This window comes from Chlamydotis macqueenii, chromosome 23 (assembly GCF_036417535.1).
Source record: "Chlamydotis macqueenii isolate bChlMac1 chromosome 23, bChlMac1.mat, whole genome shotgun sequence".
Lineage (NCBI taxonomy): Eukaryota > Metazoa > Chordata > Aves > Otidiformes > Otididae > Chlamydotis > Chlamydotis macqueenii.
In genome coordinates this window covers 7,084,259-7,110,019 of record NC_141578.1, presented here as the reverse complement: position 1 = coordinate 7,110,019, position 25,761 = coordinate 7,084,259, and the positions used below count along the sequence as shown (strand labels likewise).

Here is a 25,761-nt window from a genome sequence, read left to right as displayed (position 1 = left end):
GCAATCCGCATTTCCACCTGGGAGCTACAGCAGAAAATAAACGGTGCAGGCTGACCTGTACGGGAGGCTGGTGAGGGAGAGGAAAAGTTGCAAAAACTTCTGGATAGCATTTGCTCTACCATTTGCACCTGCTGGCAGCTTCCAGCCCTTCCTCTGGAGTCAAAGAACCCATGGGCAGTCGGGAAGCTTTGCCTCAAGCTCTGGGAATTTGCCACGCCGGGTAATTTTGTGGAAAAACAGTGTGTTTCCTCTGGGATATCAGAAACAACAGATGGTTTCCCAGGTGTTCAGCAAACTGCTGTGTTCTGGTGTAGACGTCACATTTTGTGTCTGATGCTTCCTTGAGATTTCATTTATACGAACTGATGCAAAACCCCTAAATGTGTAGTAGCTGTTGTAGCACATTAGCAAAGTTTGACGATGTAAATGGGTTCCCAAATATTTTGCTCTTATGATTCATCAATGATGGTTGCAGGGTTTTATTTTTGATTTTTTAAAATTATTTTTACATTCAGCTATTTTGTCAAGGTAAACATTTAGTCTTTCCTCATTTTTCAAATGTTTTCTAAGCCTTAAACATTAAATGTCTGATTACAACAGTACAAAACTAAACTATATGACCAAAGGAAACAGCAGCTCTGCTTACGGCTTCTATTTAAGGTAAAGCATATGTCAGATGTCACATTTATAGTAGCTAAGATGAAGCACAGATGTGAGTTTCTCGGTTTATCTTCTAAGAGCTAAGCTGCCTGGCAAGGATGGATTTTTGTGGGAGATTGTTTTAAATGCAGTTTTTGAGTGAGTCTAGCGTTTCTTAGAGCTCGTGGAGGTGAGAAGCTTTTGCCTTGAGTGCATCTGGACATGCTCCGAGGAGATGCTGGCAGCTCTCACGGCCAGAACAGAGCCAGTCCTACTGCAGCAGTGAACGTGCCCTCACCAGCTTCAGCAAAGGGCCGCCCTGCGCGCGGCAAGGGAGCAGGAACAGACCCGGCTCCCCTCCCGGGGGTGCTGCGATGGGCGCCCGTGTCCCACCGGGCCATGAGCTGTGGGTGCTGGGGCTGCCGTCCCACGCCTCCCACCCGACATGGGCTCCGCTCTGGTTTGGGAACTGGCCCCGTGCCGCAGGAGACAGGCAGCGTGTCCTGCCGATCCCCTTCCACGCTGATGCGCTCGCTTTCTAGCAGCTCAACCTGGTCCTGTCCCCCTGCAGTTAATTTGGCGGGAGGCTGGTGCTCACTACAGGTCACTTCAGCTTTCAGGACTCAGAAGCACAGCTGGGTCTGGCTGTTCCTCGGCTCTGGGGTCGTGCGTTACATAGCTGTTGTCTGTTTCATGTGGTGACACAAAACATTTGTGGTCCAAGCGTACACATAAACAGAGGGCAGTAAGAGGCAATGGTTATTCTGGATAAACTTCTGCAGTGTTTGGCATTTTTTGGCCTGCTTTGCTGTTCTGACTTGCACCAAGGTAATTTCAGGAGTTTGGCTCCACTGGCCCCACAAACAACACAGCGGGCAATCAGTGAACTGTCCGTGAACTTCGATCTGCGGCTGCATCGTCCGGAGTCCTGACACTGCAGACGCCAGAGCAAAACCTGTTCTCATCCTCAGGGACTGGTATTCTTTGGGGTTCTGAACTCTTGGAATTCTGGTTTGGGTAAGAAAGGAATGAAAAATAGCCAAAGTTTTCTCTTTTTGAGGTGCTGTGAATCATTTCACAGCCTAGATCATATATATTTAGCTATATATATATATATATATCTCCTCCTTTTTTTCCTGATTATTCAGCCGTAGGTATGGAAGCTCTTTCCCCTCCAGAAAAAGACTGAAATGCTGAAATACGTAGCGTATGAGGTAAAAGTGACTCAGAGAGTCAGAGAACATAGACAGCCTCTGTGCGTTTCGGCATAAGGAGGAATGTGTGGGACTTTCTGTACAGCCTCCTCCTATGTTTGGCCTCACTGCATCAACAGCTTGTGGTTTGGGTTTTTCTTTTTTGTTTTGGTATTTACATTTTATTCCCTATGGGCACATCTGGACAAGTTTTGAGCATTAATAGGCTGACAACAATCTGCTTCCAGGATCACGGTAGCTAGATTTTTTAAATATAGTGTCTGAACACCTGTGGTACGAAGCGACAAGGCAGTTTCTGCTGGTACAACAGTGGAGCTTGTTTCTATCATTTAATTCTGCAACTCTTCTCGGTTTCAGGCTCAGCAGTTTGCTAATGCCACAAAACATGGATAATATTTTATGGCCAATCTAAGCATCACGGTATGAAACTTTGTTGCTCTGGCCATCTGAGACACCCATTTCTCCCCAGATGTGTCTGGGGCAGGAAGCGGTCCCAGATCTGTCAGGGGATGCTCACTTGGGTTTGACTCTCGCCTGCTGAACCTGCTCAGAGCTCTCTGTTAGTTGTGATGTAAGTCAGTTTGGACCATTTCTTCCCTTTACTCACAGCCTTCTCACCATCTTTCTTTTCTTTTCTTTTCTTTCCTCCCTTCCCGTTCCTCCCTCCCCCTGTCGCTGTTGCCTTCTCTCCCCGTGTAGAGCTCTCCGTCAGCCTCCTTGCAGTGATAGTTATTGTGTGTGGACTGGCCCTGGTGGCAGTTTTTCTGTTTCTCTTTTGGAAGCTGTGCTGGGTTCCCTGGAGGAACAAGGCCCTCTCTTCTAACCTGGCCGTCTTGCAGAGCGAGGCAGACTGCAACAAGGAGAACATGGCAGACAAGCTCAAGGACACGGGTGCCATAAGTTTCCTGGAGGCAGCAGTGAAGATCAGCCACACATCACCAGACATCCCTGCAGAGGTCCAGATGTCCATGAAAGATCACATCATGCGGCGCACGCGGATGCAGAGGCAAACAACGGAGCCTGCGTCTTCCACCAGGTGAGCGGGTCACCGTGCTCTGCAGGCAGGGCAGGAGGAGCAGTGGATGGGGCCGGAGGTTCGGACGCCTTCAGGAAGGCTAAGGAGAGCACTCTCACCTACATGCTGGATTACTTTCCAAAGACTGGTCATCCGCCAATTAATGTGTTAAGCTGAGCTTACCGAGGGCCCTTTAAACAAATCAAGGATTCAAACCCTGTTGCTGTGACTTGACCTCATTGTGTCAGGCTGTCAGTAAGCTTTGGCCACTTTAATTTTGTTCCAACATGAGAGGCAGGCTGAAGTATCAATGATGGTGTGCTGTCAGACAGAATTAGACCTTTTTGCTCTCTTGTTGTTGTGGCTCCTAGCAGAAACAATTAGATAAGCAGAATTGACATATCGCTCACTGCACAACCAGCTGCGCTCAGTGCTTGCGCTCGGTGCGCGTCTCCATCTCAGCCAGGGATGGAGATGTTAACATCATACCTGGTAAATGGGGATAAGGCTGTGTGAACCTTGGGACGCATTCTTGGCAAGAATACGGGGAAATACGGTACCTCCTCCTTGACACAGAAGGCCGTGAATCTAGGACAGGAAAGAGTGATGGCAGGGTCCTGGCTGGGCCCCAGCACTTCTGCTTGCTCTGTTGGCCATGCCCGTGATGTGTGTGAGAGCAACTGCGAAAACAGACATTGCTCAGAAACTGGCTGCAGTACTGCCGAATTAATAAGGCAGCGATCAAGCGTTCTGTTTGAAGAAGGTGGAGTTAAAACCAACGTGGTGCCACCTGCAATTGTGCCACATAGTCTTGTATTTTACTGCACCACTTTTTGGACAGCTGACTGCCTCTCTGTTATGCACACGCTCATTCTGCTTTCCATGGAGGAGAAAACAAAAGCTCAGCCCGTTTGACAAGAGGAAACGGCCTCATTGTCCTCTCTAGGACAAGAGGAAATGGCCTCAAGTCGCAGCAGGGGAGGTTTAGGTTGGATATTAGGAAACACTTCTATACTGAAAGAGTGGTCAGGCATTGGAACAGGCTGCCCAAGGAAGTGGTGGAATCACCACCTCTGGAGGTGGTCAAAGAACACGTAGATGTGGCACTTCAGGACATGGTTTAGTAGGCACGGTGGTATTGGGTTGATGGTTGGACTTGATGATCTTGGAGGTCTCTTCCAACCTTAAGATTCTACGATTTGAATTAGGACAAAGTGGGACTTGATTGTATATGGGACGTGGGAAGGTTTCAAATCCACTTTCTCAAGCAAAAGAGCCCAGCATGACCCACAGGCAGGCAGCCAGACCTGGGGAGGCTGGGGAGCAACCTCAGCAGTTTGGGATCTCTGACTGACAGCCTAGCCTAGCCCAGGCCAAAATGCCTCTGACGAACCTGCCAAGGAGAAGTGAGATCTCTGAACACCACGGATCACCGAAAGCTAATGCTCTGGTGGTACAAGTTCTTAGTATGGTTAAATAACTCCATATACCACTCTTGTAAACACCAGATAATCTGAAATAATGCCGTGAGTCCACAGAAAGCTGTTATGCTTTGCTTAGATAAAGCTTTGCTTGCATGCGGTTTCCCTTGTGCTGAAGGGGAGCTCAAGACAAGGGACAGCTTCCCAATGCGGCTGCGCATTCCTCCCTGCCGAGAAATATCTGTCGGTTTCTCATCAGAGTCTATTGGAGAAGTTTGGAAGCAGCAATACTCTGAACAAAACCTCACTTTCTGAGCCAGTCATGGTTCTCTTGCTTTAAAGGGATTTTTTCCTGAGGGAAACTTAGTGCCAGTATCTTGGAATTTTAAGGACTGAGGGAGAGAAAGAACCTCCGCACTGGATTGTCTGTGGCTTGGCTAAGGAGTGGTTGGATCTCGTGTATTTAGCTGTGGGCTGCTACTTGTGTAACAGCTGAAAAAATGCAGCTTGCCGCAAGCACTGAAAGTTAGGAAATCTGCTGGATCGGTGCCTTTGCCCACTGGAGGTATCCCCTTCGGTGTTCATTTCCGTAACGTACACAGTTTCTGCACAGAGCACCTGTTGCCCACGTTCTTGTGCTCTCCCTGCTTTCCTAGAGTTAGTAGTCTGGGAAGAAAAAGGAGAGAGATGTCCTTGGAAAACCATACAGCTGTCATGTCTTCTTCCTACAGGCACATCTCTTTCAAAAGGCACCTTCCTCGGCAAATGCACGTGTCCAGCGTGGACTATGGCATGGACCCTCCGGCTGTGGCTGAGCAGCTGACCAGCATCGGTCGCATTAAGCCTGAACTCTATAAGCAAAAATCTGTTGACTCTGAGGACCCCAAAAAAGAGGCAGCAAAGACCTGTGGGAAAATTAACCTCACTCTCAAGTATGACTATGAGAATGAGACACTGACTGTCCGAATTCTCAGGGCTTTTGACTTGCCAGCCAAAGACTTCTGTGGCAGCTCAGATCCCTATGTGAAGATCTACCTCCTGCCTGACAGAAAGCGCAAATTCCAGACACGAGTCCACAGGAAGACTCTGAATCCCACCTTTGACGAGTCCTTCCACTTCCCTGTGCCCTATGAAGAGCTGGCAAGCAGGAAGCTCCACCTGAGCGTCTTTGACTTTGACAGGTTCTCCAGACATGACATGATAGGAGAAGTTATCTTGGAGAACCTGTTTGAGATCTCAGACCTTTCCCGGGAGACTTCTGTCTGGAAGGACATTCAGTACGCAACGACGGTGAGTATCTGCTTTGGATGGTCGTCCCCGCCCTGGGAGCGCTTGCAGCGTGGTGCTGCAGCGTGGCGTGTGGTACCTGTGTGTGTGGAGGACAGGCACCGGGTGTGTGGTGAGCGGCTCCAGGGCAGGACAGGTTGGGATTCTCTTTTTGGCTGGACTGCCTAAAGGGGTAAGTCCCGCACAACTGCTGGCTGGTGGGTTTATTGCCAGCCTGCAGTGGTATCGTTAGCCCTGGAGACCTACAGCCCTCGCACGCAGGAGTGGCCAAGGCTATTGTACTCAGAAGCCTGTCAGCTTTACCGGAATCCCAGCTAACTGGAATTTCATCCCCTTGCTTAGTGACGTGCTGTTATCTCACCCACAGTCTCACTGATACCAGGTTTGCTAAAAAACAACTGGGGGGTTCAGCACGTTCCCTGTCTGGCCTGCCGTGGACCTGAGAGGCGTCTCAGGTTCTGGCTGTCTGCCACGTGCACGTGGTAACGGTAGGAAATAGCTCTGGAGGGCTGCTACCAGCCCACCGGAGGTGCTGGGCTTTGCCGCGCTGAGCGCGTTCATTGTCTGATGTGCTGCTGGCAGCTCTTACGGTGCTTGATGTGGGTCTTTCAGTAGTTCTGTTGAATTCCTCCTGAAAGCGAAACCAAGCGTCAGAGAAGAAAATGTCCCAGCCATTTGCAGCGTTGCAGGAGCTGGCAGGAGAAGCCACTTTCTCACATTGATCGCTGAGTGCAGGAGCAATGACGTTAACCTCTGCATAATAGATATCTGCTCCTCCGCTGTCCTCCCAGGAGGACCTGGCTCGTTCTGAGGGCAAACAAATGATTGAAGTGCTTTGCAGCTGGACACCAAGTCAGTCATAGTCTTTGTCATTTCGTGTTGTTCCTTCTGAAGCTGGATTATGAGATGTCCTCACCCCTCTGGCTGAAAGCACGGGCCCTGTTGTCTTTCCCAGTGACTGGCATAACCCCATGACTTGCAAAAATCTGTCTTGCAGCTTCCTTCATAGCTCATCTCATATGTTTGCTCTCCCGCTTTCTGTAGTGGGGAAGGGACTTCCAAAGATGAGTATTTATTGCATTGTGGCCAGCAGTATCAAAAGACATTTGATTTGCAGCTCTGCAGCTTTTTCCTCACCAGCAGTACCTCCTGGTCAGCACTGTTAGTGCGTGTTCCTTCGCTGTAGTGGGAGCTTTCCAGGAGAGCTGTGAGGTCCGGTGTGCGCACAGCACTGCGCCCGGTGCTGTCGTGCCGCGGCTGGGGCTCGGAGCGGGAGCTCATCCCCATGCGCCGTGGGAAATGCGGTGTGCGTGCAGCGTGCTGGCCCTGCTCGGTAGCGCTCGGTCAGCAGCTGCCCTGGTAGGGCGCAGGGTGCAGAGCGTGGCCGTCACGCTCCGGTGCCAGTACAGTGCTTGCCACGCCTGCCTAAGGACGTGGAGAGATGCGTGACCCCTGGGTACCGCGGGGCGCTGCTGGAAGCCTGCTCTGAGGTGCAGCCCCGCTGCCTTTTCAGCATCCTGCCTGCAAGCGACGGGGAGGCGCGGGATCGCCACGAGGAGGTCAATGGCATTGGCGAGCAGCGTGTTCACAGCTCTTGGCTTTCAATCCAGAAATAGCCGTGTCTGTTGTGATTAACGGATGGTAAGGGAAGGAAAACTGCTGGCAGGAGGCAAGCAGGCATCAGGCACATCCGCTCGCCTGGCGAAGGACTGCTAGGAGAGGAAGAAGGTGCACCACACGCGTGGGTGCCTCTTGGAGGCCTCTTCCTGTTTGCTTCTGCTCTGCCTCTGGAGACTCTGCTCGCGGTTGGCTCTGCCAGGCCGGCTGTGATGTGCCGTGGTGTGAAATCCTGGGCTGAGGTCACTTGTGTGGTGGCAGGGAGTGTCCCTTTCCTTGCTGTATGATCAGCAGACAGAGTGTGGGGAGCCTGTGGAGTTAGGAGGGAAAAGAGCTGTGGGCAGGAGTGAAACTGGGAAGGGATAACACTTGGTCTGACTGGAGGAAAACCACATAAAACACGTAGCTGCTGCAGAAGGTGATGGGGTTTTTAACCTGTGTATGTTCTGTGTTTTGCTGGGATGGCTCTGCAAGAAATAGTGAATGTTCTCCTAGCCAAGTAAACTAACGTAATGGAAAAAAAAAACCCACAAAAATAGGTGGGGAGACACCAACAGAAGTGTTGTTGAGGGAGAAGCCTCCAAAGAAGATGTGAGAGGAACAGAGACAACATCGCACCCAAGACGTGTTGTGTAGCAGCCTTGCAGAGCTCCCGCAGAAACGCTGAGTGCTGCATTTGGCTCTGTCCCCTCGTTCTCTCTTTGGGAATGGGCCGATATAGGTGCGTCTCAAGTTGTAACACACCCAAGGATGTTTCTGCTTAATCAAAAATGAGAAGGTAAATACAGTTTTCATAATACCCAAGGAAAGCTCTGGGTGACTAATGATACCTTAGGTCAATCGTGTGGGTAAGAAGATAGGAGCGCACTTAAGCAATGATAGAAGCTATTCAAATAGCTAGCACTCAACTATTTAATTAACGATTGTACAGCTTATGAATCAGTGCAACATTTCTGGTTTCAAGTCTGCAAGGGTTATTGATTCAGAGCTTCCATTATTTCCTAAGAGGTACTGATATGAATTTTGGAAATGTCCCAGTATCCAAAATCTGCAAGAAAATAATGTACCCACAGGGCACACTTTACTCTCCTGTATTTATGGTTTCAAAGAAAAATCTTTTGACCTAATATAATGAGGTCAAAGAACAATTTACATTGGTTTTATACCCCGAACAGGCCCTCTCAGTGCAAGGAGAAGAACAGAAGATGAGATGATGCCCACAGGATGCTCTCAGGGTCTCAGATAGGGCTGCTCTCTTCTGACATCTGTGCCCAAGGCCTCCCACTCTCGTCCTTCCCAAACAGACACAGCAGAGGACGTAGGGAGGAACAGACCTAGCCCAGCGCGTCGTCTGAACACACACTGCGCAGCGGGCAGGGCATCCAGGGCAGCTGGAGCACGGTGTGACTCAGGTGCTCATTTCTTTGGGACTAGAGCAGCTACTTAAAATCATAATTTCAGATTATTTATTTTAAGTCCTTTTCTATTGTCAGGAACGTCTGTAGCTAAAGACTGGTAGGTGTAGTGTCTGACCGGAGCTGGAGACACTTGAGTGAAATGGCAGAACCGCAGCCCTCGAGCTTCGCTCTGCTGCAGGGGCAGCGTTTGCCGGTGCCGGATGCTCCTTACGAAGTGCCGCCTCAGAGCGGAGTTATTGGAGTTACGCTGAAGGTGCCAGAGCTGAAAAGCAGCCAGGGGCTGGGAGCTGCAGGAGCTCTGAAAGCTCTTCCGTGTGTGGTGAGATGATTCGGGTACCTCAGTAAGGTGCCTTAGTAATATTTTGTGAGGCAAGAAATCTAGCTCCTGGTAGGCACATCCAGAGGTGCTAAAGGCAGAGCGATTACAACTCGGTAAATGTTTTCACGTGTTTCATTACTCGTCACTGACACGGAGGCTGGGGTGCGAGGTCATTTTGTCGCGTTGAAAGGAAAGCTGTTCAGGATGCCATCGGTTCATTAAGGCGAGCGAGAGATCAGAGTGGGAACTCTGAGTGGGTGAGAGCATTGCACTCTTATTTACCAGCAGATAGCCCCTTCTGGGACAGCGCTTGTTTAGGTGCTTACACATCTAGTCACACATTGCTCTGTCCAGAAAACGTTCGGCTGCCGCTTCTTCTTCTGTACACTGCGCTAAAGAAGATTCTCAATTTATTTGCTAGTCAAGTAAAGTCTTGTTAAGAATCGAGACTTTTCTATAATGTTCATTAGTATTCTGCACGTCTAAGTGGAATAAATATCTAATCTTTGCCTCACTAGAGAACTAGAAGGAAATCATTTGGCAAAAATCTCATCCATCAACAAGATCTATTCTCCTAACGCTTAGCAAAGCTTTAAGTGCCTAATGCATTTACTCGTCTTTTTAGTTCCATCACTCTACTACTAACAGCTAAAATTTCTTTTCAGCAGATCATTATATCACATTGAAATGAATCAAAAACTCTGTTTCCAAAAATAAGCGCGTTGTTTGCTCTACAGATGTGGGATCTGTACGTACAAAATAAGTTAGTTGGTTTTTTTAAAATCCAGTTTTGGAAGGTATTTGGAAGTCTTTCTGCTGACTTCAGGTGATAATGCTTTCTAGTTTAAAGAATACTTTTGGTTTGTTTATTTTTTTTTCCTGAATTCCTATGAACAAGGCAATGATGGAATGGGCTTTTAGGGGGTGTAGTAGGTAAGCCTGCGTGTACAACAGGCCCTAAGAGCTATGTGTAAAAGTTGTTTTATGGGGCACCAAGAGAGTAAATTGTGTTTGCCTCTGTGTAATCCAGGAACTACCAGACGTTTCTGGGTGCCATCTGCTGGTTAATTCACTGTTTATATACGTACGTATATGTGCCTCGTACTGCTTTTGTTAGCTCTTTGAAGGCATCTCAAAGGGGTTGGTGGTCCAAATGACAACAAGCATGTCACAACCTAAAAGCTCAATGGCTGCTAAATGGGGCCCGTCACGGTTCTCGTCTGTGTTAGAGCTACGAACCCCCTGGTCTGTAACCGCCTCGTAATTCATGCTCCACTTCAGAGAAAATTGTCCTGTTACTGAGACCCGCCTGCATCCTCTGCCGAAATGTTAGGCACCAGCAAAGTCCCTAAACCTCTGCTACCAAACCCATGGCAGCAGGCATACTAGAAAGTCGCTGGCTGTGTTGCAGTGTACAACCAGAAAACTTTGGCACCGCCACATGTTCAGGTCTCACCTTTCTGCGCTCTCACTCCATGGTCGGCATTTCTCCGTTTGAGGAAACAGATGTTAGCGGCACACATTTGGCACCAGAAGATATGTACTGTACATTCAAGCAAAACTTGATACTAACGTAATTTCCTTAATGGCCTTCATTTGGTGTTGGATATCACTTCACTTCTGCGTAAGCAATGGAGCAGAAAAAGAGGAGTGCATTAGCTGCGATTTCGCAGTCGGAAGCACGCACCAAGGCAGTGGAAGATTATCCCTAACTATGATTTGAAGCTGTTACATTTGGACACAGGTTTTTTCCTGTTCCCTAGATTCATTTTTAGCCAAATAACATTGGGATATACTGGAAAATGAATTCTGCAGCACCGCTGTACTGTAACGTGTCATTCACTGGAAAATGGCAGAATAGAAAAAAGCCTGTTTCAGTATGAGTGCCATGTGAATCTGGCACGAAACATTGTGGTGGGGGGGCAGCCTAGCTGGTTCTTGTGTGTTTCCAATATAATGTGTTCTCTGCTTTATTACAGGAAAGCGTGGACCTGGGAGAGATCATGTTTTCCCTTTGTTATTTGCCAACTGCAGGTCGCCTCACCTTAACAGTCATTAAATGCAGGAATCTCAAAGCTATGGATATCACTGGTTACTCAGGTAGGGGCTTGAGGGCTGGGCAGGACCCCACGGCATCCACGCCTCCTCCTCCTCCTCCCTCAGGGTCGCCTTGGTGGATAGCAGGCGTGCGCCTCTTGGTGCCAAGACTGTATCCTCACTGAAACACCTGACAAAGCTTGGTCCATGTTTTAAGTATGCACCACATTGTAAAAGCAGAATTATCTTTTAAACCCATTCCCAAGGGCGTGAAGCCAGGGAGGGTGATGCTGCACCTGCATGTGCTATTCAAGGAGACTGCCAGCGGCTTCCCAACCCCACGAGAGGGTTTGCAGAGTCAAAGCTCTGGTGCATCTCTTGGGCTGGACGCTTCTGATCTGTTGCAGATACCAACCCTAGCAGTTTTATATGAGCAGGGAGATTTTCACCAGATAACCCCCCACAGCCAGAGTCAGTCATTTCACCCCAAGATTCGGAAGGGATCATGGGTCCCCGGGTAAATCCCAGGTGAGTGTGCTTTCCTCTGCGCAGTGGCCAGTACTCGAACCTTATGACCAAAGTCACCTGCAAACTGTGTGCCTTCACAGTTCCGAAGAGCTGGCTTGCAAATTCAGCATGCATAAATTCTGGATTTCTACATAAAAAACAGTTTCTTTTCCAGAGCTCAACATCATAGTAATTTCATTCATGACTTGTGTAAAAGGTGATAACATTACAGTAAAAGATCTTTGAAGAAAACATTGCTACTCAGTTGGAGCTTGATGCTATATGAAATGTCTGAAATTGAGACTTCGGATGCAGCCAGCTCAGTGTTTCTGTAGTAATACATTGCATGTTGAAAATGCATTGTACCACCTGAGTGGCTGTTACAGCAAACCTGAGCTGTTCATAGCCTGAGCGGGTTGAGCAGAGCTGCCCTAATACCTCTTCTTTCTGCTGCTCTCCGACATTGGGAAAATGGGTTTAACATTCCCCTGCTCACTGTAACTCTGCTGCGTAATGTTAGGGACTGGACAGTTCGGGTAGCAGTGCAGGAAAGGATCCCTGTAAAATAACCCCCCTGCCTGTTTGCTTCGGAGAAAGCAGTGGGTTTGCTGTCTGCGGCCATGCGATGAGTGCCAGCTAGAATGCCTGAGAGCTCAGGGCCCGTTATCACCTGAGGAATATGGGCTCTTGGTTTGAGACGGGGCCTCCTTACACTTGCAACCCTATCCCAGAAAAACTGGTGGAAACGGCTTCTTCCAAGAAGATTACAGTGCTGGTTCTCCAGTGCCTGAACTTCATGCCAGCACTAGCACCAGTATGAGAAACAGTGGGTTTGGAGGGTACGCAGACATCCCCTTTTCTAGAAGTGCACTCGTGGAGTGCGTTGGCTCCTGGTAACTCTCGCTCCACCCTTTGGTAATGCTGTTTCTGTATTGTGACAGTAACAGAATAAACCTCCCTAAACAGAAGGCCTTTCCTATCTCTTCCTCTCCAGACCCGTATGTCAAAGTGTCTTTGCTCTGTGATGGGCGAAGGCTGAAAAAGAAGAAAACCACCATAAAGAAAAACACACTTAATCCCACTTACAACGAAGCAATAATCTTTGACATTCCCCCAGAGAACATGGATCAAGTCAGTCTGCTTATCTCCGTCATGGATTACGATCGGTAGGTGGGAGGCTCTGGAGAGCTGGAGGGGACAACACCCCGCTGGGTGCAGGTTTTCCTGCTCGGTAGCTGTTTTCCTTAGTGTCACGGCCTTGATTGCACAGCTCTGTGGCATCAATCTGTCTCTAGTGATTTGTTGTTAGAGTGTCGTTGATATTTATGGTCATGGAAAATTAGCTGCTGGAATAGTAGCTGGTGCTTTGCTTTATGGCACTTTTTTGAGCGAGTACCATGTTCCCCTTCACTGTTTGCCTGTCCTGCAAACCATCATCCCGTCTTAGAAAGCGTCTACACAGCTGGTGTATGAATTATCCACTACTGAACTTGTGCTTACTCTTGCTGTACTTCACACGTCCTGCCAGATTCCGTATCTGGACTGATCTACAGCTCAAATAATTTTGAAGCTGTTATAATTATTTCTGGTGATGGCAGCGCCTCGTGTGCTGGGGCTGTGTGTGCTGACGGTCGCAGATGAGATCTGACTGTCGTCATGCAGATACGACAGCCCACGTTCAGGAGCTCTGTGCCTCGTGGTGCTCCGATAACACAGGGTCAGAGGCCTTGTCAGACAGTGTACGGGCAGCTGAGTGAGAGGTAATTGTGCTGCTTTTCTGTTGTTCTTCAGAGTGGGTCACAACGAGATTATTGGGGTTTGCCGCGTGGGGGTCAATGCTGAAGGACTCGGCAGAGACCACTGGAACGAGATGCTGGCGTACCCACGCAAGCCCATTGCGCACTGGCACCCATTAGTGGAGGTAAAGAAGTCTTTCAAAGAGGTGTGTGGAGTTATTCTTTCCTTTTAAAGCATGTGCTGTGCATGACTGAGCTGGTTCAAGGCTTTCAGAGAGCTTCTGCTCTCACGTGGGAATTTCTGACAAGAGCTGAGGGAATTTTGTCACCAGAATTGAACTCTAGGAAACAAGCATCTCTGTATTGTCTCAAAATAGCTCCTTGAGCTTGCAAGGAAGAATGAGAGGGAATGTATTTACAGCTGTGACTGTTAGGGTAATGTTTTTCTTCTTTTTTTTCTATTTTTTTTTTTAATTAGAGTTTAAGAGCAGTAAGGAAAGAGAATGCTGTTCTGATTGCAGAACAAATTGTCCAGGGATACCGGCTATTTCAAGTTTCAGTTGTTTCATCCTAAAAGATTTTTTTGTTGACTCATCTCCAAGCCTTTGTGGGAGAACAAAGAGAATAAATGTAATTGCTCTAAGCATCTCCAGAGAAAGAGATCACTTGATGCAGCCCCAGATGAGAAAATAGGGCTGAAATGCCTGGGTACCATGTTTTGACCATCTCTCCCATTTTCTTCCTCCGTGTACTCCATTTTCTCAAGCTCCTATACAGCTCTTCCGGTTTTCCCTGATTTAGATCATAAATTCTGGAGGAGAGAGACGTGGAAAACGGCCTGCATGCTATTGACACTTCAGGTATGAAAAGAAAGCCAGCATTTTTGGCCAGTGATAGTATAATAAAGGCAATAATACCTCCCACTCGATCTGGGGCTAAGGAGGCGTTTTCCCTCAAAGCCACAGACTAAGTATGTAACAAAAAGCATCTTCTTTTCCCTTTGAAGTTCAGATACTGAGCTCTACTGGAAGGCAATGCTGGGCTTGGCGATCCTTCACAGTAGGCTGAATTAGTGTGCATCAAACCTTATGTTTCTTTGAGATCCACTCTCTCCCCGAACAAGAATGCAGTTTGTGCTCAGCGCTCTCTGTCCCAGCTCATATTCCTTGGGCTGGTTTCTGAAATTCAGTCGTGCCCGTCCCAGCAGCAGGTCCGCTTCATCTGCGGGTTTCTTTCTTTCTCCAAGCATCTGTAAGCAGCAGCCGTGTGAGGTGAGGCCAGTTGCCCCAGCAGAGCTCTGCAGCCGCTTTCATTGCTGCCGCGTCCCTTGGTAGGCATTTCTGTCACAGATGAGGCGTGGCCGTAGGGCCCTGGTTTATCGGAGGAATATTCTCGCTTCCTGGACCCAGGTCAACTACACCCTGTGGGAAAACCTGGCAATTTACAGCGGAGATAGATACATCAGGTATAATCTGAAAATTCACACTCATTTGTGTGAGGAGTTTTGTGATCTCATATTGCACCGCTGTAAATTGGGAGCAACCACCCCAGTCAGCCGTGCAGAACTGGTGTAAATCAAACAGAATTAAATCCATGTGCAATTTGTGTGTAACGGCAACGCTGCCTTTGGGTGCTGAGCAGCACCAGGCTTTCACTGGGCTAGGACACTGGCATCATTACACGAGCCATGGCTGTTTGGGCAGGCAGCACATGCCATCTCACACCGCCACGGAGAGCTAGGGGTCAGTGACCGCTGAGCTTCACCGTAAATGCTTAGCGATCGATCATTTGATGGGTTAGCTCAAGGTCTGTATCACCCGTGGCACCTCGCAGCGTGATACCGGCTGCCGCGTCTGACCCAGGGCCAGGAGTTCCTTCTCCAGGCGCTATTTATATGACTTTACGACTTCACTACACTATTTTTCAGATGCAGATGGGACTTTGAAAGAAAGTCTCCTGTAAAGTTTTTGGTAATCAATAGAAAAAAAAAAGACATCATTATTGTGATGAAACTCAGAGAAACAAAGGCAGGTATGTAAGATGACTCACCTTCTAAAATATACTTTGAAAACCACTGCTGAACCCCCCAAGACTTTGAAAAAAAACCTGAGTGAATCATTTCACCCCGCAGTGCACAGGTCAGGAGCTCTGCTTAAAAGAAAAGAAAAAAAACCTCTGATCATCTGTTCTGGTATTTCTGCCACAAGCTGGTGCACAGAGCCAGCAAGTAAATGGTCCCTGTGTTTATTTGCCCTTTTAAGTTTTAGCGCTGCTGTCTGCAAATCCCTAGTGCAGCTTAAAAAAAACAAACAGAAAAGGCACAGGCTTCTGGAGAGAAATTACTGGGAAATTCTATTTGTTGGTTACAAGTAATCACATAATCTTATCCATATGTTTGTGCATTTTTAAAAAGCAGTTTGGGCTTTGTATCCTCTACCACCAGCTCTGGATCCCTGGCATGGGGAGGCCGCCCAGGCCAGAGGGATGTGCGCCGGGCGCCGCAGCCGCACACTGCGGCAGAGCCGCCTGCCAGCTCCGTCGGTCCAAGCCCCACGGGCTGCCAGCTCCCCAGCCGCTCTGCTCACCTGTGCAGGTGCTGGGGGAGAAGCTGCTGACCCTCCATCCCTTTTTCACCCTCCTGTCTTTGTGGGGGTGAGCTCAGGCTGGGCTGGCATCTTGAGCGATCATCTTCATCTTCATCAGCCTTTGCTGCTGGGCAGTGGCGAATGGAGCGCTGGCTTTCTAGTTGGTCCTGGTGCTCTTCCCTGTTTGCTCTGGTGATTAGTAATGGCCTCTGCCGTTCCTCGGTGTCTTTCCTGACCGAGTGCTTAATCTCCAGCTGAAAGCAGGCGAGCTAGGATTGAATTGTCTTTTTGAATGTGTAAATTGAGGAGCAGATGACTGGAGCTGCTGACTGGGACATACTGCCCTGCCTGGTATGCCTTGGAAAAACCCTGGCCAAAAAAAAAGCCACATTTTGACAACGGGTCAGAATCACAGGTCCTGGTGACGTTACCAGGAGAACAGTCACCAGAGGTGTGTCGCACCACGAGGACAGACCGTCTCCAGCCCCTGGCTTCCCACCACAGAAGTGTGGGACGGACAGATGGACGGACGTGCCCTTGGGGCTGTACTCCCTGGGCCAGGCCACCGCCCTCCTCCTGCCTTGCAGGCATGGTTCCTGCTTGTCCAATAAGGAGACGCCGGGCAGCATCAGGCCTGCTGCGCCGGCTGCACTGCTGTGCTGACACGGCCCAAATCCCTCATTTCGGGGTCAGCAGCGTGGCTCGGGCCCTTTCTCCATAGCCAGCGTTGTTCTTTCTTCTCTTTCATTGCTGGAGCCTTTAGGGTCACTTCCTTCTGCTACAATTCATGTCTTTGGCTGCTCCATATTTATCAATAGGGAGTAACAAACTGTAATGATGGCACTTCTTTAATGACCGTCATCATTAAAAAGCGAACATGTGCAAATGAATCATTAATTGCAGGCTTCTAAGTACCATTCTCTTCACACAGCTGTTAGGAAAGCTTGTGAGCAGAAAACGAGAATCCCACTTGCTGTCGCATTTTGAAGTTATTCTGACAATGAGCTCTCGCTCTCAGCACAAACCTCTTCCCATTCTCCCCCAGGGTCCCACTGGCGACTGAGCCCCCGCCTCCCGGGCGTGCTTCAGCCGACCCACCCACAGCCCTTTCCTCAATACATCCATCAGCAGGTTAAGTGATGTGTCTATAAAAAGAGAGATAAAATCACAGCACGTCTTTCTGGGCTTTGAGGGGACTTCTGAAAACTGGGAATTTCTCTGTTATCTGTGAAAGACGAACTCTGTCTGATGTCGTAGCATCATCAGTGCGATGCAAAATGGGTCTTTCATGTTGCCAAGTCCCTCTGACATTCAGCATGGGAGCACTTATTTGTTTAAAACACTTCTCTGGACAAAAACCGGTAACTTTGCTGAGAGCTAAATCATGCCCATAACAAAGGACAGTCATTTTTCTTTGCAAATATGCAAAACCAGCCCCTCCCAGACTTTGGGGACTGTTTGACTTTGAGCTGTTCCTAGTTTCCAACTGTTAATTACACAAGGGATGGTTCACCTTTTCCAGTTAAATGAAGGAAAAGCATCTCTAGGCTCCTAATGGCACACTGGTCACTTAACCTGCTCGCAGAAGAGTTTTCATCACATTTTTGGGGCAGCGAACATTGCTGTAACTGCAGGTAGAACAGTGTGAGGAGCGTGCTGAGGACTCTGCCCAAAGCCCATTTCTGCTGTAACTCCTGCTTCTCTGCCGTTTCACTGGTAACTCTCATGGGGAGGTTGTGTTTGTATTATCAGTTCCTCAGGGATTTTAGCAAATACATTCGACACGGAAAACCTAAAGGCAGCCTGTTTGGAAGGACAAGCTTTCCACCTTCTTCATCCATTAATTTCAGCTCAGCCCTGAGGAAATACGGTCTGTACAGCACAGAGCTGCGAGGGAGTCACTCACCGACTGGTCTGTGGGGAAGGAAATTGGCTGAATTCCTGACCCGCTCTCTGCGCCTGCTTTGTAACCACCAAAACACACACTTGTGAAGGGAATGGCAAGACCCAGCTTCTGCCAGCTGGCTCCAAATGAACACGCGTGCCCCGCCAGCCATGCAGGCAGATCCGACCCGGAAGGGGCCAGTGCGGCGGAGCAGCCGTCCCGCGGGCAGCAGGCCCCAAGGCCGGGGGCGGCCGGGGGCTGCAAGGGGGTGTGGGCTGGAGGCAGGACTGCCTGGCCCCCGCGCTTCGTTAGTGCAGGCGCTGGCAGCAGTTGTTTGGCTTGCTCAGCCTTCCTGGGAGCACCGTCCCGCCATCCTGCGCCCTCCTTGTCAGCTGCGGTTCATTTCAAACACCTTTGCCAAGGCAAGGGTGCAGCTCGATTTGCCAGTGAGTTTTCACCCACAGAAGTGAAATTCGTACATGCTAGGGCGTTAATGTCAGCCAGCAAAGAGCTTCTGCTCGCGTAGGAGAGGAGAGAAGTGGTCTGGGGGGACGAAGCAGTGGAAGTACCATGACTCCTGTTGTCTCTGGGAGACGTCTATCATTTGTCATTTGGATTTAATAAAACAAGATGGTGAGACGGGCAAGTACTCAAAAGCTTGAGGAGTAATGGTTTTGAATTATAATAATAGCCCCCAGGGCAGATGACTAATAATTTATGATCCCATAAGTATGGCAAAAAAAATGTTTGCTGCATCTACTGACTCTCTGATCTGATTTTCGCTTTGAGAAATGTCTCTGGCACTGTGGACATAGCTTCTGCGGAGTCAGATTGCCAGACTGGAAAGCTCAAGTAATTTTGGAATTAGGCTGTATTACTAAAACAAGAGGCCAAGAGCACTAAACCAGGGAACAACAGAAAGCTAATCGGAGAGCAAACTTTGTCTTCATAGCACATACAGATCCTGTTTATTTCCCTTTTTTTTGTGTGCAGTCCTCACGATTGTGAATTGAGTTACAAAGAAATAAAGTAAATTGTTCAGTAATTCTTCCTGAGTGGTTAAACACAGGCGCTCAATAAGGTGAAACACGCTGTAGAGCAGCTGAGAAAGCTGCAGACAGGAGACAGGCAACGTGGTGAAGGGATGAGCAGAATCTCAGATCATCTCCCCTGGTTGCTTAGACTTGCTTTCTTTTTTTCTCCCACCAGTGGCAGGGCCGGGCAGCGAGCTTTGACAGCCAGGGTTCCTGTCCCTCGCCTAAACCACCCCCCACACCGTGACACAGCGCGGCGAGGAAGAGGGACTAAACCAAGTTATTTTTGCACTCGGCCTGCAGTCTCAGTGATTTGTTGCTGAGTGGCAGTGGCAGCAGTGAGACTTTCCAGTCTACTTGTTCCTGTGTAAGTAAAGGCAGAAACCTGTTTTGTGGTCAAATATGTCTTTGTCTAATATGTCTCCCACGGTGATGTTTTTTTGTGGCTTTTACTATATGGATCTGTTTCCGGAGGAAGAAGCTGGACTGAGACGTGAGCTGGAAGTTCGGTCTGTAAAATAACATGTACAGTAGTTTTTAGTGTGTGCGAAGGCTGGAGAAGTGCAGAGACGCCCTGAGTGTCTGCAGACAGGACAGGCGGCCGGGAGAGGGGCAGCCGGCCCGGCCGTGCCGCACTGCCTGCGCCCGCGGGGAAGAGCAGCGGCAAAGGGCGCGGGAGCCTCCCGAGCCGCCAGCAGCCCCTCGGTGTTGTGGGCACCCACGTCCAGCAGCGTGTCCACGGGCTCCCTGTTCGTGCAGAGGTGTTCCTGAGCCGTTACAAGTTTGTGCAGTGTGAATCCCAAATTCCCTTTGACATATATTAAAAATGCCATTGATTCCTCAGAGGGGAAAACCTGATTTTCCCCTGTATTTGACATCTCCCCAGAGCTACTTGCATGAACAGTTTCCTAAGACCCCTTTGTAGCTGCTGCTCGTTCCCCCGCACATCGCCACGTTATCCGGAGTGGAGAGGAAAGAACTGCGCTGCCACACATGGCGTTCGGACATAAAGGGGGAAAGATGGTACAGAAATAGGTGACATCCTTGCATGACCACTGGATCATTATTTCTTGTATCATCCTCGTAACAAAGGGTGAACAAAAGGGTAAAGGGGAATATAGAAACACAACCAATACTAAAAAAAAAAAAAAAAAAAAGCTTCCAAATATTTTTTTCTTGAACTTCCTTATCAGCACTTCCTTAATGAAAAAAGTTTCTGAGGCCCAAGCCCTGGAGGAAGATCAAGTTTTGAAAAAAATTAAACTTTGCTGGTTCCTTGGCTGCAGAGGCCAAAAATTAAGTTCCAACATCCCAAGTGCTAGCTTTGCAGACACAGCTCAATCAGCCAATCTTTATCAGACCGATGTGGATTTTGGACGCTTTCTCATAGTGGATTTTTCTCTGAGTTTATAAGTACATTAGTGCTGTTTGTCCCATTGTAATTAAATTAAGTAAATGCAAATATTTTGGTTTTGAGTTAAAACAAAATTTGCTAGCAAGGCAGCCATCTCTCCTCACATCAGGTTAGCAGAGCTGCATCCATCGGCCGCTACCTTCAGATCAGCTTCAGTGTCCGTTTTCCTAAATGTCACAGCATCTGCCTCCACGGAACATCGTGACTAGCAGAGAAGGGTGTTTGTTTGCATTGTTCTTCTGGGTAAGATGAATCCTTTGTTCAGCCGAAGGACAAACGCGTAATTTCTCATCCCACCTTTTGTCTTAATTCTCATGTGCCACATGCTATAGAAGCAGAAACACAATAAAATTATTTTATTTGTAAATCTTGCCTTGTCTGGTGAAATACTTCCTCTTGTGCGAGCAGTAATTGTGTGTTACATGATTTTAGATGGTACAGTAATCGCAGCAGCTGCTGTAAAATGGGATAATAACAGACCCTTGCGTGGTGCGGGGCACTGCGAGGGCAGACGGCATGATTTGAAGCAGGCACTCCTTAGGCCGCGAACCCTGCAGTTCTTGATTGTCTGGGGACAGACAACGCACATCCCTTGGGGGATTGCTGAGCACTAGTCACAAAGGAAAAAAAAATACATATTTCCAGTACTTACAGTTCATTGGAGAAAAAAAAAAGGTGGTAGAACTGGATTAGCTTTGCAGCATAAAAAGTACTGTAGACTCCTTCCGAGGGGCACGGCTGAGGACGCCCCTTTTCGAGACACCCCCCTCCTTTCTGGGAACGCTCCAGGTCTCATTATGGAAAGAGCTTGCAACCATTCAAAATAACTGACTGACAGTGGTGGACGGTTCAAAAGCTGACCACAAGCCCCCTGAACCTTGGCCTGAGCTGAACCCAGCCCCGGGTGTTCAGCACCGTGAGCGGGAGGTGCTGCCTGCAGGTTTGCAGACCAAGCACCTGTGACGCAGGGCGTACCCAGAGGAGCCACAGTCCCAGCTGGGTGCAAGGATGGCTCTTGACAATCATTAATTGCTCTAACCCACTCAAATCCTTTTCTTCTTTAATCCTGGCTTCTTGGTTTTTGGTGTTCTCTGTATAATCTCTGTCTTTTATCCGTTCTTGTTATCTAGGATTTAGTCAAAACATACGTGGGGTTTGACACAAAGCTTCTATTTTTAATCCTTGCTTCAGGCAGATAATCAATGTCCACTGAATCCTGGCTGTCACTTGCATTGGTGGAGAGCTGGAGCTCACCCCAGTGAATAACGCCCGCGCCTGGATGGCTCAAACCCCCTACACTCATCTTTTAAATGCTGAGATTTTGCCACGGCCCTCGGTGAGGGGATAATCAAACTATTATGTGTTTATATTGCCACTCGAGAAGATTGGTCACACTAATGGAAACGAGATGCACTGTACAAGTGCAAATATTTCCCTTTCATCTGGAGAGGGATTATAACTCTGAAAAGGAGCTGAGCCTGGCACAAGTGCCAGCCCAGGATTAGTTAAGTTGCTTTCTGGCTCCTTCTCACTTTCTGTGCTACTCTTAACCACGAAACAGTAACTCACAGGGAAGTTTGAATTATTACCAAGCACAGTAAGGAGGATCACCACAGGGCCATGTCCCGTGGAAGAGTTTGCCATCACGGGACTCGCACTGCTTTGCACCCCACTGGAAATGTGGATTTCTCTCGCCAGGGCAGGATGCCTGCTGCCATCGGTCCCGCTCACAGCCAGGCGGCAGCGTGCTGGGGCGAGTGGTGCTGGGCGGCCGGGGAATCTCCGGGAGCACGGCTGCCAGGCACACGGGCTGGAGGAGGAGAGGCTCATGAACCAGTACTGGCTGCTGGCCACCCTGGAAAGTCTGCAAGCAGCCACAAATGAATAGTCTATTTTATTTTGAGTACTGCAAGCAAAATAAACACACACGAGCATTCCCAGACCTTCCTTTTTTCCCCCCCTTTCCTTTTTAGTTTTAGTCTCACGGTCTCTTATTTCATAGAACAACAACTGACTCTTTGAACAGCCCCACAGCCTCCAGACAGCCAGGATACCCGGCAGGCAGATGCTCAGCACGCTGCCCCGAGGCTGGATGTTGGCCATGGCAGTCACGGCTCCCGGCCTTCACCCTCTCTGCTCTGGGCAGAGCCGCCGTTTCAGGCAGGCCAAGAGAGTTGTCCCTGCCGAAGGCGCTGCTGGGGTGAACTGGTTCTGCCACTCCACTCGGTAAATGGCCCAGTTCAGCTGGTGCTCTGAAAGACAGGAAGACCATTGCCCTGCTGGGGTTTTAAATAAATAAATAAATAAATAAATAAATGTGTTCTGTAATTATCTTAGAAAAAAAAAAACAAACCCTAAGAAATAAATGTAAACCCTTTATGGATGTGGGGTGTGTGTCACAGCTGCCACGCTAACCCGGGCTGTGTGTCCCCGCCCTTCACAGCTGCGGATCATTTATTCCATAGAGAGACTTTGTGGAACCCTGAACAAGACTCACAAGCTCCACACGGACGCCAGGAGCCAGAGGGAGGGCCTGGCAGGCTGGGGCGTCTGGGCTCTGGATCACAAAACACTCGGCTCCCTGCAGCCCCGTGAGGCCATCGGGATGCTGGAGCATGGTCCCCAGGGTCCCACTGGGGCCAGTTCTGTTCAATCTCTGTCAACGACGTGGAGGAGGGGACCAAGCTCCCTCAGTCAGTTTGCAGATGACACCAAGCCGGGCGGCAGTGCCGATCTGCCGGAGGATAGGAAGGCTCTGCAGAGGGATCTGGACAGGCTGGAGCGATGAGCCGAGGGCAGCCGGATGAGGTCCAGCAAGGCTGAGTGCCAGGTCCTGTCTGTGGCCGTCTCCAGGGGGACATGGTCCCAAGACGCTTGGTCTTGGAACAAAGATCTCACGGTGAGTGCAAACACACTCAGCACTTGGGGAGAGCTGGGGTTTTTCCTTTCCCACTGGTGGGTTTTCCTCTATGTCTCCACAGCAAAAAGACCCCAAGTCTTCATTTTGCAACAAAAGGTAACATGGCCTCCTTTTCAGTGGGGTGAGTACCACCCCAAAACCAGGGCTGTCAAGAGGCCGGTGCTGCAGGTGAGCCCGGGAGAAGTGGGGTTTGGCTTTTCTTCGCAGATGCACGGGCTCAGAGACTCTGGATCCTTGTCCACGTGCCGAGGGCATCCTGGTAGCTCTGCCTGGCCTGTGAACCTCTGCTGCCAGCCTTGGGTGGAAATGCTACGCGGATGTTCAGGAACCGTGGTGGTGCTCTCTTTCCTGGACTTTTCTCAAAGATAATTTGAATTATATTTTACAGCTTTTCATATATATCTATATTTTAAGACAGTGCAGTAGTCATGCAAATATAATTATGTATCTTACGTTCCCTTGTCATTTGTAATTAAAAATATGGAATTTAAAGCACATATATTTAAAAAAAAATTCCAGTGTAGGCTTCTATTAAAAATTCAGTTAATTAAAGCTAATAAAGTACCTGAGAACCGGTCAAGGCAAATCCAGAGCATGTTCCGTTGCCGTGGGAACAGCCGGCACCAAAGCCAAGTGCAGATGCAGTAACCTGAGGCATCAGAAATAACGGGCAAAAATGCGATTCGGAGAGAAAGCCCCCAAACCCAGGGCGGCGGCTTCCCGTCTGCGGGTGCCGGACACACCGAGATCCCTGCGGTCCTTCCCAGGGCTGGGGGAGCTGTCAGGATCCGGGTCCTGGTGCTGTGCCCCCATGGAGGGGTCCCGTGGGGACAGGGCACGTGGCGGGCAGGAAGGGCTGTGGGTGTGGGACTTTGTCTGTTGGCTGGGGCACTGCGGGAGCCCGGGCAGGCACAGGAACCTCCCACTGGTGACGGGGAAACGTGATCCAGTCTCAAATTCATGTTTGTAAATACTTGCTGGACTGTTAATTGCTTCCGAAGTGGAAGACTTTCTCCTCATCTCCTGTCAGCAACTGCACATCCCTCTCCATCTCAAATTGCTTTAGATGACGAGGGTTCCTTTGCTGCCATGAGGGGCAGAGTGGAAGAGCAGTAATTTTTTAATTAAGTCAGTTTGCTGGCATTACTCTTGGATAGCTTATGTAAATGAAGGGGGATTTTCCTCATTGCTCTGCTGATTTCTCCCTGGCACTCAAGACCGCCCTGTCTACCCCTCTAGCCCCCGGCCCCCAGCCATGGATCGCACAGGTCTGGTCTGGTCTCACAGGTCCCACAGGACTGGTCCCATCTCACAGATCCCTCAGGACTGGTCCCGCCTCACAGGAGCCTGGCCGGCTTGGTGCTGCACAGCCATGCAGGTTGTGAAGCCCCGGGAGCACGCCTGCTGCGAAGGCTGCTGTACCAGGCACGCGGTCCAGCTACGGCCCCTGCCTGCTGGAGATGCATTACTGCTGTTTTTCTGGGACATAACAGTTACAGAAACCAGGAGGGCCTTCCTGCCCATTGCGTAACCTCGGCTGTATCTAATGAACCTCTAATTGCTGCACGCTGTGCGCATTTCGCAGGGCTGCGGAGCCGCTCTGCCCGTCTTCCTCTGACGAGTGGGCCCCTCTACAGGGTTGTGCCACCCCGGCCCTCGCACCGTGGGCGCAGAGGGAATTTTCCCCTCCTTCCTCATTCCGGAGGGTCCCGCACCAGGGCCAAGCTGCGGCCCGGGCCAGCGGAGGCAGAGGACTCTCCTCCTTGGGTGCCTGCGGTGCTGGGCTGCAAGGCTGGAGCATCTGCGACGCCGTGGGAGCAGCCAAACGCGGGGCTGGGAGCGGGGCCCCAGCTGCGTCACGCTCCCGCGCGCACACGTGGCTGCTCCCTCGCTTGGCGCCCAGAGCCTCAGCGTGCTCTGCAAACCCGTCAGGGGCTGAAGCAGCAGAAACGGCGTGTCTCTGCGGACTCCGACGCGAAGGGGTTGTGTGTTCAGGCTGTGCCCTGCCTGGCCCCAGGGGAAGGGCAGTGCTTCTCCCTCCCACGGTCCCAACGGAAAAAGTCACCAGGGCCCTGGGCGCGCAGCATGAAGGGCAGCCGAGGTCGTTCCTGTTCCAGATAAATGGGCTGGAGCTGGCGCGGCAGAGGGTCCCTCTGAGCTCACCCCTCCAAGGCGATGGCACAGCGCGGGCCGTGCCACCCCGGGGGTTCTTGGGCGCTGCTGCAGTACAGGAGCGTTGGTCGTCGCTCGGCCGGGGTGGGCGCTGCCCAGTGCCTGCGTACAGCTGACCGTCACACGGGGACGCCGCCTGCCACGATGGCGCTGCACCCCGCTGCGCGAAATCCCATGGGATTTATAGGTACCGATGTCTCTTGGTTAAATTGTTTTTCTTTCTTCATTTATTCTATAACAAGCTGAACATTTCAATTTCTCAGGCAAGCTTGGATCGGGAGCGGAGGGAAGCAGGAGACGGCAGATGACACTGACATCAGAGGTGGCTCAGTTGGGGAAAACTGCTTTTCATTTAAAACTCTGCTTTGGTGAAAAACCACTGCAAGGAGAATTGACAATTTAGAACAAAGCTGTGAGGAGCAATCTTCCGCAGGCGGCAGTTACAAAGCACAGCTCTGGCCTGCGCCCTGCGTGCCTGGCTGTGAGAGCCCTCCGGGCTGCAGGGCTTGAAGCAATTCGAGGTTAAAAAGGAAAGAAAACT

At 49.8% G+C, this 25,761-nt stretch overlaps 1 protein-coding gene and 1 long non-coding RNA gene across 3 annotated transcripts in view; one reads left to right on the top strand and one right to left on the bottom strand.

Annotated features, from left to right (window-relative positions):
* The window catches only part of SYT6 (synaptotagmin 6), a 32,231-nt gene extending 11,558 nt beyond the window's left edge, over positions 1–20,673 (top strand). Inside the window, exons 1-7 of one of the 2 annotated variants that reach the window (XM_086765357.1) lie at positions 2,223–2,424; positions 2,636–2,889; positions 5,021–5,579; positions 10,910–11,030; positions 12,469–12,640; positions 13,266–13,395; positions 18,890–20,673. In XM_086765357.1, the coding sequence (XP_086621483.1) occupies positions 2,720–2,889; positions 5,021–5,579; positions 10,910–11,030; positions 12,469–12,640; positions 13,266–13,395; positions 18,890–18,961 (1,224 nt within the window). In that variant the 5' untranslated portion in view covers positions 2,223–2,424; positions 2,636–2,719 and the 3' untranslated portion in view covers positions 18,962–20,673. Of the gene's footprint in view, positions 1–2,222; positions 2,425–2,635; positions 2,890–5,020; positions 5,580–10,909; positions 11,031–12,468; positions 12,641–13,265; positions 13,417–18,889 lie in introns of those variants that run through there. The other variant, XM_086765355.1, reaches the window with a different exon arrangement.
* Positions 20,674–22,009: 1,336 nt separating this feature from the next.
* LOC147598021 (uncharacterized) lies at positions 22,010–23,876 on the bottom strand. The gene is made up of 4 exons (XR_015260999.1): positions 23,792–23,876; positions 23,614–23,697; positions 22,626–23,401; positions 22,010–22,380 (listed from the first exon to the last, which is right to left on the bottom strand). It is a non-coding gene; the product is annotated as an uncharacterized LOC147598021 (long non-coding RNA).
* Positions 23,877–25,761: the final 1,885 nt, after the last annotated feature.